Raw genomic sequence first — 19,385 nt, 5'->3', positions numbered from 1 at the left:
GCATCCGGATCTGGACCAGCATCCGGACCTGGACCACCATCCAGACCTGTACCCACCTGAGAGTCGCCGTTCATGAATCGCTCCGTGTCTCCGTGACGTGGACGCAGGATTTTTCTCTCTAATCTTTACGGCTCCATCTTGGGTCTCAGTCCGGCTGGGAGACCTGCTGTGCCGGTAAACAATCGTCCTCTATCGGCAGAATTCGCCTCTCAGTCTGCCGACAAGCCAACGGGCCTAACACAATAAACTTCCGGTAGGGAATTTCACAATAAAGGCATAAATGCTGGGAGGTCGAGGTGCCAAACTCCAGTCCTCGAGAGCCGGTATCCTGCAGGTTTTTGTTATCTTTATGCTCCAACACACCTGACCAAAATGAAAGAACAGATTGACAAGAAGCTGTTGGATCCATTTGATTTGAATCAGGTGAGTTTGAGCAGGGAAACAACAAAAACCTGCAGGACATATCCAGGGCCGGATTAAAAGTGCACAGGCCGCTGGGCCCATAGTATTCCAGAAGCCCCCTTCCCCACTGCAACATTGTAAAAATTGTGAATGAAACAGTGTGAAACAACATTTCCAACATCTCTCAGCCAATAGTACCAATCGCACTAGACACTGTGGTGTAACTATCTGGCTTTTATGTACATTTTGTTTCATGTCCAAACTGTTGGTGTTTGCCCTACGTGGGCCCCACATGGGCCCCAAGTGCACGTGGGCTCCTGGGCCTGTGCCAATAATGCCTATTGGATATTCCAGCCTTGGATATATCGGCCCCGGAGGACTGGAGTTTGGCCCTGGAGAAGCTGGGAAAGGATAAAATATTACCCACAATAAAGCAGGGTGATCATTTTTCACAACCAGTGTTTTTTTTTACTCATGTTTTGTAAAATGAATGTAAGGTTTTAAAAGTTTCATGTTCAGCTTCAGCTGATTGCTACGGAGAGTCAGAACAAAGTTTTGTGTTATTTAAACTAAGAAAAAAATAACTTCCTGTTATTGCATATGGCAAACGTATTGCAGGATCTTTCATTATCTGAAACAGCAGGCTGACAACATAATTAAATAATAAATATCCATTAGAAACTAGAATTTTTTTTTAAAAAAAAGGAATTTTATTCTTTTTATTCTTTATTTTTCATTTTAGTCGTTGTACACGGTGTAAACTTGACTTGTTTTGCGTCAGCATCAGCATCTTCTCGCCGAGACGTGTCGGAAACAACCGAAGAAAGCCGAACATTCCCGAAGTTCTGCTCAATCCAGCGTATAATAAACAACAAAAAGTAAAAACGTTTGGGTTTGATGGGTTATATTTTTAGTTTCACAATACCGGCTGGTGTTGTGTTGTACATCATGGAAAGCCTGAACAGCCACCGTTGTTCCAGATATGACTTGTAAGGCTAATTATTTCATGGTATGAGCCATGCAGCTAAGCATGCGACAAGCAGTCAGACATTTATGGGACATGGGATCATCCTCCAGAATGGCGGTGATCCAGGATCAGGATCACAGAATATGACCAGGATGAGGAGGAGGTGCAGAGCTGTTTTAGCTGTGTAAGAATCTTCAACACGCTAATGATTAAAACAGATTAAAATAAAGTGAATAAAGTTTAAAAACAGCAGATATGTCTCGTTTTTCCTTACTGCTGTGGGAGAATTAAATGTCCCAATCCACAAAGAAAAAAAAAGTGAATACCAGTAGAATATTACAGTGAATTTTGGAACATTATTACCCATTTAGCTGTGTATGTAATACTACAGAAGCACAATCCTTGCAAGTTATTCCTCGCTGTAAAAGCGACTAATCAGACTTTCCAACCATGTGTGATACAACAGGGTAATTAATAAAAATAAACAGAAATTTTCTTACTGTTTAGACATGTTTGGCAACAGTAAATACTTTTATTTATCTTTCTGTGATTCTTATGGTTTCATGGACGTTTTGTTACTGGAAACTGGTCTGGTGTGTCTGTGGACTGTGGGATCACCAGAGACCAGCTCAGACCTCAGCCCAGGACTTACCGACAAATCCCTCATATAAGCTGATGGTTTGTTGAACACACAACACCTGCTACTGTCACCATGAAGCAACACTCACCAGCCTTCCAATGGATGGAGATGCAGGAGCTGCAGGAGCCAGAGGAGGTGGGGTCTGTGGAGGCATGTGGTAGCAGGTGGAGGAGGAGGTGGAGGAGGAGGAGAGGCGAGAGGATTGTTGTCCGGTGTCGGGGGGCGAGGAGAAGGAACGCAGCCTCCTGGTCTCCGGACGGCGCGGCTCCGTCAGGTATGTCTCCAGATGGAAAACCTCCTCCTGTGGAGGAGCAGGAGGAGGAGGGGGAGGTGGAGGAGGGGAGGACAGGCTGTGGGCTGCGAACAAGGAGAGGTTTAAGAGGACGACAGAAGGCGGAGAAACAAAATAAAAAATTAACCTTCAGCAGTAACCATGGAAACATTGATTTAGTGCAAACAAAGTACAAGAACATCCGCGACGTACTGAACTTCTTCTTCTCTGTTCTTTCCTCTGCAGCTTCTGATCCACTTTCACTTTAAATACCTGAATGTCCTGAGCAGATGATGATGATGATGATGATGATGATGATGAAGGATTTAAAGTGCTCCTTTTAAAACTGACCCCACTCTGCCTCTCATGCACACACCAGTGATAATGCTCTATGTTTAGCAGTGATGCTGGACGCCAGTCCTCTGTGACAGCTGGCAGATGACAACAGAATAACTAATAATAAAAACCAACCACAGATGCTCCCAGACTGCTGAGATTACGGGATGAACGGTTCCGCCATCCGTCTGCTGCTCAAAGAAACAAGTTTCTCCCTTTTTAATAAAACCAACTTTGTCTGAAGTCAAGTTCAACCTCCACACATTTAATGTTCTTCCTGGAAGAAACATGTCTTCCTCCTGCTTTAACTGGAGCACAGTTCACCTGAAAAACAACAAGCTGGTATGAAGCCAGAGGTTCTTTATCAGGCTTTAATATCCACTATGTGCTGCCTGTCATGAGCACTGATTTAAAGAAGTTATAAATAAATCGGCTGCCGACAGGAAGCTCCTGCAACCTCATAAATTTAACACGCAACTGTAAAAAACGAGGATCCTCAGCCCAGTAAGCTGCGAGAAGCTCTAACAGGCTGAAATCTGTTTCTGAAGAAAAAAAATCTGACGATTCTGATGATTTCTGGGAGAAATTAAAACATTAATCAAAATACTCATGTTTATAACAGCTTCCAGTTTTCTGGGAAAACTTCCCACCAGGTTCGGGAGTGTTTCTGGGAATTCTGACCGTTCTTCCAGAAGCACATTTGTGATTTCAGACACTGATCCGAACAAGAAGGCCTGGCTTGCAGCCTCCAAAAGGGCTCTGTCCTGCTGAGGTCAGGTCCCTGTGGAGGCCAGTCCAGTTCTTCCACACCGGACTGGCTCATCACGCCTTTATGGACCTGGCTTTGTGTCCTGGTATTGGAAGGAACCATTCCCAAACTGGTCCCATAAAGTCAGGAACATGGAATTGTCCAGAATCTCTTAGGCTACCGGCTGAAGTGACTTCAATCCGGTGTTTGAGCCCCTATGTGACATGTAACCGATCTTTTCTTAACAGTCTGAACGACACAGATCTGATATTATCTAATGCGACCCAGGCCGTTTGGATATGTGGTCCTAAACCCGATATGTATCTGATCTTTTACCATGCGACTTCAGTCTGAACGGTCGCATTAATCCGACACGCGACAAACGTCATTATTCTGCGTTTGTTGTTTATGAACTCTTTATCGGTAAATGCGCTCACATCACTCTCCCACCAATCCTGCCTGCGACTCCGAACCCAAACGTTTCTCTCTACAGTTGTTGCTGCCACAGCTCCACAAAGACCAAAACTTTAACTTTCCTCTTCCGTAAACGTCTCCTGAAGACGAACCCGTTCACAATGTTGTGGCTCCAGTTGGACAAAACGTTCAAAATAGCAAATGCTCTGCTGCCGTCCATGTTTACTTCTGCAAACACAAAGACGTCACACGCACGCTCACTGCACGTCGCCGTGTCTTCTACGCATGCAGGACGCTTCTGGTGTGCATGAGGTTCATACAGGAGATCACATACAAGTCCCATTTGATCGGAAATGTGAACGGACTTTCAAAAAATTCGGATTTTACAAAAACATCCGATATGAGCAGCAAGTCCTGCAGTCTGAACGTAGCTTTAGTTCCTTTCACCGGAACTGAGGCTCCTGAAGAGCAACCCCACACTGTCACCCCGCCTCCATCAAGCTTCACGCTTGACACGATGCAGTCAAACAGGTACCGTTGTCCTGGCAACCGCCAAACCCAGACTCGTCCGTCAAATTCCCAGATGGAGAAGTGTGCTTTGTCTCTCCAGAAAACATGTTTCCACAACTGCAGAGTCCACTGGTGGCAGGTTTCATCCCACTGCATCCGACGCTTTGCATCACACTCGATGTGCGGCATCGACGCTACAGCTCACCATGGAAACCAACCACCAAGCTGTCAAGGCTCCGTTGTGGAACTAATCTGAAGATCACATGAAGTCTGGAGGTCTGGCGACCTCTGCATGGCACACCTCAGCATCCTCTGACCTGCTCTGTCATTTTACATGGCGACCACTTCCTGCTGAGCTGCTGCTGTTCTCTGTTGCTTCAACTTGGTGATTAAACTGCTGACCTTGGAGGATTTAATAGTGAGGAAATCTCATCAATGGGCTTGTTGCACAGGTAGCCTCCCGTCACGGAGGTGCTGGGTTTTATACACCTGTGGATACTTTTGGCATTATAGTGCATGTTAAAATGCAGTAAGTGTCCACAGGTAGAGTGCATCCCTGGTTAACCACGAACTATCCATCTACCTGCATGGTATCTGTGGAGACAAGTCAAAACAAAAATATTCTCTAAAACATTAACATTTTTATTTTCTTAAGCTGCATTTAAACAAAGTAAGGAAAGATTTTATTTTGCATGATAAAAACAAGTTCATAAAAATTTTGGACGTGTAGAAAGTGCAGCTTTTCTCGCCATGGAGGAAACTACCAGATCATGTGACTTTTTTTTAGATAAACTAAACTAAACTAAATCATACACATTCAGGCACATTCTTTTCACAGGAAAATATAAAATAGTTAATTATCTGATTTTTTATCTTACTTTAGGAAATGATTCTGGTGTTTTTAAAGAAAAATTAAAAGTGAACGACCAATTTCAGTTGGCTGAAATTAGCCATTTGTGCCACTAGATGTCACTAAATCCCGTCTAGCAAGTATAAAAAGTGGAACAGCTGCGAACAGGACTGGAATCATTCCTTCTAGCCTGGTTCCGTCTTTAGCCCAGTTCTGCTTTCATGTGATGCATCAGGAAGCATCTCAAAGCTGTAAATCAAATCAACGTGCACTCTCCTGCATGTTTTCTGTTGCAAACTTCCATGTTATTATTGTCTTTATGTGGCGTTCATGTGACTGCATGTTTCTTTGGAATAGAAGGTTTATCAGGTGGATTCATCGCTTTTCATACGATATGTTTCTTTTCACAATTTCCCTTTTTGGGATTTAAAAAAAAAGCATTTTATCACGAAGTTCTGGTTTACTTTACAAAAGCCTGAACTGTGATCTTTGAACCGCTGGTGAAGAAACGTCCTGTCTGGATGCTTCTAGTAGGACAACGCCAATCCACCCTCGTGGAAAAGTCCAAACTTTTGTCCTCTAAACATTCGGAGAAATGAGGAGTTTACATCGGCCATGAAGGATCACTGTATCCTGATAACCTCACACATGCATGAGGCTTCTGCAGGGACATCCTCCCGTTGGGGGACAAACATCCTCCCGTTTATAGCTGGACGAGGAATCTGCAGTTTCCCGACTGATACCTTTTCAGGTGATCACATTAATTGATCCTGTTTTGGTGTTTATCGAGGCAAAATTTGTTGTATTAATCTGTTCATCATCATTTTTACTGAGTCCAGATCAGAGGAAAGGGGAAGCCTTTTCTGTCTCCAGTTTGGGAAGAAAATGACTTCAGTTTCAGTCTCAGTGTGCAAGAATATGTCCTGTTTGTTCTCAACAACACACAACTGTGAGTGTGTGTGTGTTTAATAATGTAGGTTACCTTGTACCTCCCCTTCATGCACACACACTCACTGTGAGCCAGAAACACACACACACACACCAATCTGCTAATAGGAAACTCTACACAGTGTGAGGGAGAACACACGCAGACAGACACATTAACAGATTAGAGCAGACAAAAACACGACTGTCCCCGTCATGCTCATCCTCCTCCATGAACAGAAACAATCCACATTCAGCAGACCTGGCCTAAATCCTCCCATAATGCAACTGGATTTGGTGACTATCACAAAGGTTTCAGCCTGAAATCAAACTGATGTGGTTTCCGTCGACACCGTAAGCACATCTCCCAGAGACCCAAAACATCTCTGTTTTGGTTGAAGCAACTTGCTGTGGAGGATTTTTTCTTCTTCTTCAAAGCTCATCTTCCTCGTTTCCCTTTCAGATTCCTTGTAAAACTCAACAGTTCACTGTTTGCGGATGGAGTTTATACTTTTATTAAAAGATCTGCCGACTTCATCCAACCACACTGAGACATCTTCCCATGACATAACTGGTCACATGACTTCTATAAAAATGCAAAAAAACAGGGTTTCTGTTACACTTTTGCAACATAATTCTGTATTTACACATCTGAAAAAAAACACCTCATGAGAGCATAAAAACGTTTTAGTGATATTTATGAGGTTTTCCAGTGTAGGTGCGTCTTTTCCTGCCATATTCATGTTTCGCTCAGTTCCAGTGGGAACTGAAATGCAGCTTCTTATGTCCGATGTTCACCACCAAATAAATAAAGTCTGCATCAGCCTTTATGGAGGTTTTTCTCTAAACAACTTTCTCCAAATAACCATTTACATCAGTCTGGTCTGAGGTCATAAATCTTTAGTTCTCTGAGGGTGTAAATGTCTTGGTACCGCCTTGCAGAGGTCACATGGTCAACATGTTACCAGGTCAGAAGTGGGATCAGGTGGATTCCACAGATATCCCACCTGTCACACTTAAGCTAAAGACCAGTCTGCACATCTGTGTGTAAATGACGACTGCCCAACTCCGATCATTTGGAGGAAAAATCCTTGAATCATTCCCAGATGAAATGAGACTGTTTCTTTCTACAGGAAGCAACAGCAGAGAACGAATGAAGGAACAAATCCGAATCTGGAAGACAAAGTAAGCTGCGGGGTTTGGAGCAGGTCTACATGCTGACTCTTCCTCTGAAGAGAGCAGCTGTTAAACAGAGCGGAGATCAGCTTACAGAGAAAATCTTCACATCCCATCCTGTGCTTGTTTCCTGGTGTCTGACGCCTCCTCAGATGACCCGAGTCTTATCAGTGGGACAGGACACAGTGAACTGCAGGGAGATACACTGACTTTCACACAATCAGTCAGCGATTGCAGGCTGTGGTGGGAGGCGAATGCCTGCTGCGGCCGCGTGACGCACACAAACACATTCGAACCTGAGCGGCGATAACAGGATTAGGCTTGTTTTACAGTGTTTCTCTTTGTTCGGCGCAGGTGGGAGCAGAGAGAGGCCACGCTGTGTGGAGGTGATGAGATCATCATCCACTGATCGCAGCTGAGATTGATCAACCGCAGCCTGATGAGGATCAGAGCAGAACATCGACTCAGGTTTAATCACTGAGGAGCTCGAGCAGGATGACAGAACCGAGTCGAACATTTTGGTGCAGACTGAGGCGTGTTTGGTTAAAACTGAAGTAAAACCAGGACTCTGGGCTTTTCCTTGTTGACTGGCTAATGGTCAGTGACGTTAGATGCTTGTCAGCAGCCATGTCTACATGTAGAGAAGTACTAAAAGCCTGACTGGAATAAAAACGCTTCATATAAATGCAGCGGTGTTCCAGGTACCATGAAGTAAAAGTCCTGCCATGTTTTTGGATCTACCTGTCCACTAACAGGCAGTAAACCAGGTGATTATATTCAGCTGGTTTACTGACTGGTTGGAACAGCTGCCGGACAGGACTTTTACTTTACGGCACCAGGATTATACACCTCTGTGTAAAGATAAGAATCAAAGACTGCGATCCAATCGTGCTGATTGGGATCAAAGTTTCATTCCAAACAATCAGTTTTATTCTGATTGTAGTTCCGATCGGCATGCATGAAAAGACATTTTCTGCAGTTTGGAACGTTATCCTGGACTTTACATGACAGCTTGTACAGAAGTGGTGAACATTCATTCATTCATATTCTTAACCATTTGGTCCCAGTAATCACTGGGCGAGAGGGAGGTTCAACTGGACGAGTCACCAGTCCATCACAATATTTAACATCTGATACAACTACACTGATTGAGGTTTTAAAAAGACTTAAATTGAGTTGGGGGAGTGAAATCAGTGAGTAACTTTGGTTTATGTCTGCGACGTTCCGGATCACGATGCATGTCGGAAGTGACGTCGCCGTACCTTATGATCTGTTCGCTCTGTTGCAGCTTTGACCTTATCTTTTGTCTCATGCTGCCTGAGGGACCAGTTAGAACAGGGATGTCAGACTCCAGTCCTAGAGGGCCGCTATTCAGCAGGTTTTTGTTGTTTCCCTGCTTAAACACACCGGATTCAAATCAAATGGATCCAACAGCTTCTTGTCAACCTTTACTTTCATTTGTGTGTTGGAATAGCCTGACAGGCCAGACTCTCTCGCTGTACCAGCGTAGATTTTGGGGACTCGCTCACATCAACGGATTTCTGGGGCGGGACAAACAAGCCCGGAGTAAACCAATCAGAAAAATGACGTCAGTAAAGCGGTGGCCTACAATGTCTGGAAGGGTTCAGTAGAGCGAACGCAACAGAAGAAAATAAACATGGTGTGAAAACATTTGATTTGTTCCTGGTCATGTAAAACAGCATTTAGGGCAATAAGAAACAAACTCTCGCAACGTCCGTGCGCCATCTTGAATGTTTTGAAGACTACGTGGTGACCCAAGGCAAGAGGCAAGAGTCACCTCAGATCAGCCAATCAGAGTTTGTTTCAGACCGTGAAGGGGGAGGGACTCCAGACTGAGTCGTTCTGTAGTGAATGTATAGAGTGCTCCAGTCTGGCGTGCCAGGCTAGTGTTGGAGCACGGAGACAACAGAAACCTACAGGATACTGGTCCTCAAGGACTGAAGTTTGACAGCTAGAACCAGCTGAAATGGGCATGAGCAGGTCCGGCTTTACAGGCATGGAAACCCACAAACGGACAGCTGTTACAGATGTTCTAAACACAGAAATTTAACTGAGAAGCTGAAACCTTGTAGAACTGATTAAAGTAGCAATCCACTTTAAAAATGACTGATCGCGTCACTGGTTTCAGTTGTTTAGGTCACAACAGAAAGCCTAACCGCTAAAAACAATTAAAGATGCTAATCTTGTGCTTAAACCAGTTCTCGTATCTCCCAGCTTTCCTGATGAACACTTGACACCTGACAACATGATAAAGTGGAGGTTCAACACAGTCGATGTGGCCACAAACCCTCAATGGAGGAGGGGGGTTGGTCCACAGACCACCGAGCTCCTCATCACAATGTCCTCCACTGTTCTCTTTGCACGTGCAGACAGTTATGGTTAGATGCATGGTTAGGGGTTGCACATTTCATTCATGGTCAGGGTTTCCATCCATAGCAGCTCAGTTTCTCACCGCGGACTGTGGTTCCAGATATGTGGACCCGTCACATGTTTTTCTGCCTCATTTTTCAGACCCAAGGCTACATCTTGGTTTCACAGACTCTGTTAGTTAGAGACTAATGTGTATTTCTTACACCAGGAATTATGACTGAAAAATTAAAAATGCTATGTTCTTTTTAAAAAAAGTTATAATACTGAGAAAGATCTCTGATGAAAACATTATAATAAAACTGTTTCTATTATTTGGGGCGGCTGTAGCTAAGGAGGAAGAGCAGTTGTCCTTCAACTGGAAAGTTGGGAGTACAATTCCAGGCTTCCCCTGACTAAATGCCGAAGTGTCCTGGGGCAAGACACTGAATCCCAAGCTGCCCTCTGATGTGCCTATCGGGGTGTGAGTGTGTTGTATGAGTGTGTGTGTGAATGGGTGAATGTGACAAGTAGTGTAAAGCGCTTTGCATGACTAGAAAAGTGCTATATAAGTACAAGTCCATTTACCATTAGGATCTAATGGCTTTGCACAATGAATTGTTCTCTTAGGACCATTGAATGGACATTTATCTTTGTGTCATTAAGGACAAAGATGAAGAGGAGAAGGGACTTTGGGATAAGACATAAGACAAGACACAAAACAAGTGGAAACATCTGTGCGTTTTGTTTCAAATGGAAACTAATGGTTGAAAAGTAAAGACATCATGTAAACTAAGAGACGGACTGTAACGGTAGACAGCAGGTACATCCGGGAGTTGGACTTAAAACAAGTACTTTAGGAAAAAATGAAGAAAAAAAAGCAACAATAACCACAAAAACATCACAGTTTCTCTCAGAAACAAAAAGTTTTTCCCATTTACTCATTCCCTCTTATTTATCTGATTTGTTTGTTGTTATTCTATGTTAGTTGTTTATTCACAGGTCTAATTAAAATGGTAAATAATTCCTTTAAAAAAAAAGTAAATTAGGCTAAAAAAGAAGCTCTGAGTGACAGTCAATGGAAAACTGTTTGGGAATCAGTAGAGCCGGATCTGTTAATGGAAGTGAAAAGAGTTAAATCTTTAGACTCAAACTTCCATCACTGAGATGCTCCGAGTGGTTCGGAAACTGTTTTCTTCTCTCCTCCTCAGGTGTTTGAACCTGCTGAGATGGCTGCCATCTCCTACCTGACCACTAGATGGCAGTATCTGTTACATACCATTACTTTAAGCTGAAAGTTGTTGTTTTTTAGGCAGCAGTCTGATGCATTTTAATCAAAGCCTGAAACAGTTCAGTGAAGGATTTTAGGAAGTCGAAAGGACAACACTTACATGAGGTGGTTGCCATGGTAATTCTGCAGCTCAAACATAAACACATATCCTTCTAATACTACTTAAACTACTGGGTCAAAGTGTCCATGCAGGGTGTCTTACTCTTGTCAAGAGGGCCGATTGGTTCTGATGTCCCCCTGGTCATCTGTCTGTCTCCACGCCTTCTGTCGACCTCCTCACTGCAGGATGTCCTGCGTCCCGTCCGTCTCTGCAGCAGCTCCCGTTTCTTCCTGAAAGACAGAGGAAGCAGCTGGACATAGAGGACGCCGCAGGGTTCGGACCGCCGTCTCCCAGCCTTCCTGTCCATCTCCCTCTGCTTTCTGTCCAGCTGTCCTCCAACTCTGTCATCCACCACAACGCAAGACGCAGACTTCCTCCGCTCTTTCCCTCTGCCTGTCCTCATCCCGATCCTGTCCTCCTCTTCTTCCACGTTGGTTTCAGACTTCCTCCGCTCCTTCCTGCGATCGCTCCTCTTCTTGTTCTCCATCTTCCCATCTTCCTCCACGTGTCCACATGGCTCAGACTTCCTCCTCAACATCCGTCTGTATCTGTCTATCCTCCTCTCCTCTTCTTCCTCCTCCAAGTCTTCTTCCTCTCCTCCACCAAAAGGTTCACTCCTCCTCCTCCCTGTCCACCTCTCCTTGTCCTTCCACTTCTTCAGCATCAGGCTGCCAAGACGCTTCATCGCCATGACAACTCAGCCAGGAGGTGAAGCTGAATGAAGAGCAGGAATCTGAGACAGACCCGACAATCAGTTCCGTTTCATCAATAAAGTGGACCGGTTCGGTTCTGTTCTCCGTTTCTACCTCACACTCCCAATGGACCAGCAGGTACAGGCTCCTCCCCCTGCTTTTGATTGGCCACTCACGTCATGGAAACTTGCTAAAAGTTACTTTAGTTTCGTGTTTTAACTTTGAAAGTTGAAACTAAAGAAATTTGATTCAATAGAAAAAAATAGCAAAACAAACCTAAAATGTTATCAAAAGGGGCCAAAATAATAATATTAATTCCAGGATTAAATATACATCAATTAATTAATACATAAACTGAAATAAGCTTGATTAAGAGGTATAAACTGTTGCTTTGAACTAAAACTATGATATAACTTGCAGATAAATGAACCAGTTCAACAAATTCCATCCATGTGATTAAAATAAGATCTAAACTAAAAACTGGGCCTCAGTTCAAATTGTTCTGTGGTTTTCAGTAAAGAGTCCAATTAAACTAATTAAAAAAAACTTCATCAGCTGTCAGCCAAAAGGTAATACCCTGCCCTGATTGGCTGCAGAGGCTGAACAAAGGAGATTAGTTTTGCTATTTGTATGAAAAGTTTTTCATAAAGTCGGTCTCAGTAAATCCCCGTCGTCAGACTGCAGCCAAGGAAAATAAACAAACCCAACTGAGACGATAAGAGCAGGAACATCAGGCCTCAAGGACGGTGAAAACTGCTGCTTCTCCTCCTCCAGATCTCTGCTGAAGACTCCTTCAAAGATGAAAATAAAATCCTGGAAGACGAGCCGAAACGTCTCCTCCTCAGCTCAGACTCAGAACAAACAGGCTGAAGTGGGAAACGTTCAGAACGAACGAGTTGTCCAGCAGCTGAGTGTTTCAACCCTGCAGAGTATCAGTGTTCACTCTGAGTGTTAATGGACCTCACTCTGTGTGTGTGTGTGTGTTTTTATGTGTGTGTTTGGCCTCCTGCCCACATTAGCCACGCCTCCTTCTGCCGAATGCACTGCAAAACACTGAGCAGGTAAATTCTGTTTAAAGTAAGAATAAATCAGCTGCAGAGAAAACACAATCCTGACATACACAAATCTGGATGTTGAAGCTTCCTGCTGCCACTTGGGGTCAGCATTAAACATATAGACTACAACTTGAAATGTTTATTTTTTTAGAGTGCATTTACATTAAGACCTTCTTAAATCTTAGCTTGTTTGTTTGAAAGTCCAGTTCATCTGAGAAGGAACTTTTAACCCTTTAACACCTATCATATATTTGGTACAGTTTGGGGGGCCTATTACATCACTTCATGGCAAAAACTTTGATCAAAACCCTGTTATATACAACCCAATACGCTTCTTCTGACCCCTGGTGGTGACCTTTTGCACTACAGTAATCACACGGTAATGTATAGAAAATGCAACATTTTGTGAAAGTAGTAACAACCGTGCCGCATCCCAAGGCTTATAAACCGGACTTTCTGGACACTATGAGACCTTACAGCTTCAAGAAGTCTCATGAAGGCGGGCCACGACTGATTCAAAGGAAAGCAAACCAACATTACTGGAGGAAGAGAGGAAAAGAAAGAATGTAAGGGACAAAGCAAGAGATGAGTCGTCATCTGACTGACTTTTACTAACCGAAGAGAGCTCAGAGTACAGGTGGAATGCAATATGGATGCCAAATAAACCAAATTAAATTCCCCTGGCAGTAATACATGCCTTGTCGTGAACCAGACCTTGAGAACAAGAACAAATCTCTCACATCTAACGGAGTGTGCAACAAGCTTCGTTCCTGATGCCAAGCTGGGAATACGTCCTTTAAAAAGTTTGGTTTGGCTAAGTGCAGTGTGAAAGCAAACTGAGACTGGAAGAATGTTGCTACCGCCGTGTTCGCTGTAAACCCTGTTGTCATGGCAACCAGAGGTAACGACGCACAAGCTGGCAGATCTGAGGCGAGCACCTAGTGGTCATACATGGTACTGCATGCCCATACTCCAACTACACATTCCTACTGCTACAAAAGGTGTCAAACATAAGGCCTGGGGGCCAAAACTGACCTGCATGAGAGTCCAAGAGGACCTGTGAGATAATTTGGTAAATGTATAAATGATAATGAAGACATACTTGTGATTTTTTATAAATATATATAAAACTAATTTCTTGTTTTTCCATCTGAGGTTGGATTTTTTAAATGACTAAATTATGTTTTATCTTTTACATGATCATGACTTCAGTGTGTATTATGAGGTGAATCAGTTCAGGTGGTCATGATTACTTTTCATTTTCAGTTTATTCATGCAAGAATAGGAACTAGTCATATTCATGTAGATTATATTCATCATGCACATTCAATTTTAGCCAATGAATAATTTCCATCTGTAGTCCCTACAGGCAGATTACTACGCAGATGTGGAAATGTACATATATTTTAGATTAGTTCTTGATCCTGACTAGTTACTATAATAATGATGACTTTTTTTTTATTTCAGATTGTTGTGATTTATTTTTTTATTTGAATGGTTTGTAGGGTTTTTGCAAGGCACCAAAAGTCCTTTACATGGACTCCATTATTCATTCACTCCTCATTCATGCTCGGTGATGATAACCTACATGCGTAGCTACAGCTGTCCTGAGGCAGAGTGACGTAAACATGGAGCGGATGTACACCAGCAGCCAAACATTCATTCGCATTTATACGCCAGTAATGGCAACAGTGTAGACGAGGAGGGAGAAAGAACATAATGGACTGAATGAGGGAGCAGGAACCTACAGGTCACTGGACAACCTGCTCTACCTCCCGAGCAACTGCCACCCGAATAAACTATAGCTCTATTGTGATCTGTGAGAATAAATGTAAATGGGTCATACATGAATATAATTTAAAAATGTAACATAATGTTAAAATAAAACTTGTTTTTAAAATGATACAATAATAATGATTTATATGTATAATAAAATTAACATACATTTACTTTAATATATAATAAAAATACTGACTCAAGTAAAACATCAAATAAAATAAATGATGAATTGTTTAAACTGAATTAATTTTTCCTCAAGAAATTTGAAGAAGCTTAAATGGTTTTCTAAAAGGAAAGTTTACTAAATGTTACATTTTCATAATGTACTTATTTGCAGTAAAACAAAGAAACATCAGGAGTTTTCATTTTTTGTATCTTTGCTCTTATTTTACAAGTCACCCCTCCCTGAGCCGTCACCTTATCATGGTGGAGGGGTTTGTGCGTCCCGAAGATCCTAGCAGCTATGTTGTCGGGGGCTTTATGCCCCTGATAGGGTCACCCATGGCAAACAGGTGTCTAGGGGAGGGACCAGACCAAACACGGCTCATCGACCTCTATGATGATGACCAACCTGGGCATGAATGTTCCCTTGCCCGGATGCGGGTTACCGGGACCCCCCTCTGGAGCCAGGCCTGGAGGTGGGGTACGAGAGCGAGCGTCTGGTGGCCAGGCCTTCGCCCATAGGGCCCGGTCGGGCTCAGCCCGAAAGGGTTACATGGGCCCCACCTCCCGTGGGCTCACCATCTGCGGGAGGAGCCGTAGGAGTCGGGTGCAATGTGAGCTGGGCGGCAGCAAGGGGCGGGGACCCTGGCGGTCCGATCCCCGGCTGCAGAAGCTGGCTCTAGGGACGTGGAACGTCACCTCTCTGGTGGGGAAGGAGCCTGAGCTTGTGCGCGAGGTTGAGCGGTTCCGGCTAGATATAGTTGGACTCACCTCGACGCATGGCTTGGGCTCTGGAACCAGTACCCTCGGAAGAGGCTGGACTTTCTTCCACTCTGGAGTTGCTCATGGTGGGAGGCGCCGAGCAGGTGTGGGCATTCTCATCAGCCCCCAGCTTGGTGCCTGCACGTTGGGGTTTACCCCGGTGGATGAAAGGGTAGTTTCCCTCCGCCTCCGGGTGGGGGGACGGGTCCTGACTGTTGTCTGTGCTTATGCGCTGAACAGCAGTTCAGAGTACCCACCCTTTCTGGAGTCCTTGGAGGGAGTGCTGGAGGCTGCTCCTTCTGGGGACTCCATTGTTCTGCTGGGGGACTTCAATGCTCACGTGGGCAATGACAGTGAGACCTGGAGGGGAGTGATTGGGAGGCATGGTCCCCCCCCTCTGAACCCAAATGGTGTTTTGTTATTGGACTTCTGTGCTCGTCATGGATTGTCCATAACGAACACCATGTTCCAACATAAGAGTGTCCATATGTACACACTGGCATCAGGATTACCTGGGCCGCAGTTCGATGATCGATTTTGTAGTCGTATCGTCGGACCTGCGGCCACATGCCTTGGACACTCGGGTGAAGAGGGGGGCGGAGCTGTCAACTGACCACCACCTGGTGGTGAGTTGGCTCAGATGGTGGGGGAGGAAGCCGGTCAGATCTGGCAGGCCCAAACATGTTGTGAGGGTCTGCTGGGAACGTCTGGCTGAGTCCCCTGTCAGAGCGAGCTTCAACTCCCACCTTTAGCAGAGCTTTGAACATTTCCCGAGTGAGGCGGGGGACATTGAGTCCGAATGGGCTGTGTTCCGTGCCTCTATTGCTGAGGCGGCCGGGCGGAGCTGTGGCCGTAAGGTCGTTGGTGCCTGTCGTGGCGGTAATCCCAGGACTCGTTGGTGGACACCAGCAGTGAGGGATGCCGTCAAGCTGAAGAAGGAGTCCTATCGGGCCTTCTTGGCCTGTGGAACTCTGGAGGCAGCTGATGGGTACCGGCGGGCTAAGCGGCGTGCGGCTTTGGCTGTTGCCGAGGGAAAAACTCTGGCATGGGAGGAGTTCGGCAAGGCCATGGAGAAAGACTTCCGGACGGCTTCGAGGAGATTCTGGTCCACCAACCGGCGGCTCAGGGGGGGGAAGCAGTGCTCCATCAATGCTGTGTACAATGGAGGTGGGGAGCCGCTGACCTCAACTCGGGACGTAGTGGGTCGGTGGAAGGAAGACTTAGAAGACCTCCTCAATCCTACCAACACGTCTTCCGATGAGGAAGCAGAGCTGGTGGACTCAGGGCTGGACTCTCCTATCTCTGGGGCTTAAGTCGCTGAGGTGGTCAAAAAGCTCCTTGGCGGCAAGGCCCCGGGGGTGGATGAGATCCGCCCGGAGTTCCTTAAGGCTCTGGATGCTGTGGGTCTGTCCTGGCTAACACGCCTCTGCAGCATTGCGTGGACATCGGGGGTAGTACCGCTGGATTGGCAGACTGGGGTGGTGGTCCCCCCTTTTTAAGAAGGGGGACCGGAGGGTGTGTTCCAATTACAGGGGAATCACACTCCTCAGCCTCCCTGGGAAGGTCTATTCAGGGGTCCCGGAGAGGAGGGTCCGCCGGATAGTCGAATCCCGGATTGAGGAGGAGCAGTGTGGTTTTCGTCCTGGTCACGGAACAGTGGACCAGCTCTATACCCTCGCTGGGGTCCTGGAGGGGGCATGGGAGTTTGCCCAACCAGTCTACATGTGTTTTGTGGACCTGGAGAAGGCATTCGACCGTGTCCCCCGGGGGCTCCTGTGGGGGGTACTCCGGGAGTATGGGGTACTGGACCCCCTTGACAGGTGTCAGGGCTTGGTCCGCATTGCCGGTAGTAAGTTGGATTCGTTTCCGGTGAGGGTTGGACTCCGCCAAGGCTGGCCTTTATCACCGATTCTGTTCATAACTTATATGGACAGAATTTCTAGGCGCAGCCGAGGTGTTGAGGGGATCCGACTTGGTGGCCTCAGGATTGGGTCCCTGCTTTTTGCGGATGATGTGGTCCTGTTGGCTTCATCTGGTCGTGATCTCCAGCTCTCGCTTGAGCGATTCGCGGCCAAGTGTGAAGCGGCTGGGATGAGAATCAGCACTTCCAAATCTGAGACCATGGTCCTCAGCCGGAATAGGGTGGATTGCCCTCTCCGGGTCGGGAGTGAGGTCCTGCCTCAAGTGGAGGAGTTTAAATATCTCGGGGTCTTGTTCACGAGTGAGGGAAGGATGGAGCGCGAGATCAACAGACGGATCGGTACAGCGTCTGCAGTAATGCGGACTCTGCGCCGGTCTGTCGTGGTGAAGAAGGAGCTGAGCCAGAAGGCGAAGCTCTCGATTTACCAGTCGATCTACGTTCCTACCCTCACCTATGGTCATGAACTGTGGGTCGTGACCGAAAGAACGAGATCTCGTATACAGGCGGCTGAAATGAGTTTCCTCTGCAAGGTGGCCGGGCTCTCCCTTAGAGATAGGGTGACGAGCTCGGTCATCCAGGAGGAGATCAGAGTAGAGCCGCTGCTCCTCCACATCGAGAGGAACCAGTTGAGGTGGCTCGGGCATCTGGTCAGGATGCCTCCTGGACCTCCCTGGTGAGGTGTTCCAGGCACGTCCCTCTGGGAGGAGACCCCGGGGAAGACCCAGGACACGCTGGAGGGATTATATCTCTCGGCTGGCCTGGGAACGCCTCGGGATCCCCCCCGCAGAGTTGGCAAATGTGGCTGGGGAGAGGGAAGTCTGGGCTTCCCTGCTTAGGCTGCTGCCCCCGCGACCCGAACCCGGATAGGCTGCAGAAAATGGATGAATGAAAATTAGTAAATACTCTCATGTATTTTTTGTTTTTTCCTTTTGGTTTGTTTTCTTAGTATGAACTTCACAGAAGTGGAATACAGGAAAACTTCTGTTGAGGAGGAATTGTTGTCAATGAGCGTTAAGGACAGCGTTTACTATAGGGGTGGGAAAATCAAATCGGAAAATCAAAAATCTGGATTTTTTTTGCTACACAGTTATAAAATCACATTTTTGTTTAAAAAACAGTTTTTTTCTTTCAAATAAAAATAATTTGTAATTCTTATTGTTTTTATTGATCTTTTTACTTGTCTTGTTGGGCATGTTAGCATCAGAATGATGATCTGGCTGTTGTGTTGTTTTTTTCCTCAACGAAATCAAGAACACACATCTGAAACAACTCAGGCATACTGTATGAACCACACTTTCTCCTCATGTGGAACCTTGCATTCCACCAGCCCACAAAACGCAAAAAACTTCTGCCTCCCTGTGAGTTTTAATGAGAATATTATTTGTCAGCTTCTGCAGAGTTAATCTGAAACAAGCGGCAACCTCCGGCGGTTAAGAGTGAAGCCTATGCAGAAGTGCATTAAACTGCAGTTCCCCCTTCATCCACTAGGGGCTGCAAAACAGAGCGAATCCCCAAAGACTCCCATGTTAAAAAGATCAACTTCACAGCAGAAATAAACATGTTTACAGCAGAAACAAACATGTTTACAGCAGAAATAAACATGTTTACAACAGAAATAAACATGTTTACAGCCTGGTTAAAAAATCCATTTTAGGTTAAATAGGTCAGGTTTACCTTCATGACAACTGTGGGGGGAGTGAATTTTTTTTCTAACTCACCCGTTTAAAAGTAATTTAATCTCGAAGTTTGGCATATTTAGGGGCGTGTCCTTTTGATTGACAGGTACCCAATCTCCCGCTTCAAGTCAGAAGAACGTACAACAAACCGCGGTTTTTAGCCGGTTAACAACGTGACTTAGCTTCAGCCCGCTTACCTCTGTTAGCTGGTTAGCTCCTGTTATCTCCAGGTGAGCTTGGTTAGCTCTTAGCTACAGAAAGCTCGGCGTTTGCTCGATGTCAATCATCCACCATGATGCTCACAACCCCACTCTCAGCTCCACCCCTTTGCCCATATTTGTA

At 45.4% G+C, this 19,385-nt stretch overlaps 1 protein-coding gene across 1 annotated transcript in view; it reads right to left on the bottom strand.

Moving 5' to 3' along the window:
* LOC306770685 (5'-AMP-activated protein kinase subunit gamma-2-like) overlaps positions 1-19,385 on the bottom strand; it is a gene marked incomplete at both ends in the record, with an annotated part of 67,568 nt that overhangs the window by 22,746 nt on the left and 25,437 nt on the right. The window contains one exon of the mRNA XM_079259585.1: positions 2,098-2,366. Within this exon, the coding sequence (XP_079115711.1) occupies positions 2,098-2,366 (269 nt within the window). The remainder of the gene's footprint in view (positions 1-2,097; positions 2,367-19,385) is intronic.

Source organism: Telmatherina bonti (genome assembly GCF_933228915.1).
Source record: "Telmatherina bonti genome assembly, chromosome: 20".
Taxonomy (NCBI): domain Eukaryota; kingdom Metazoa; phylum Chordata; class Actinopteri; order Atheriniformes; family Telmatherinidae; genus Telmatherina; species Telmatherina bonti.
This window is presented reverse-complemented; position numbering and strand designations above follow the sequence as displayed.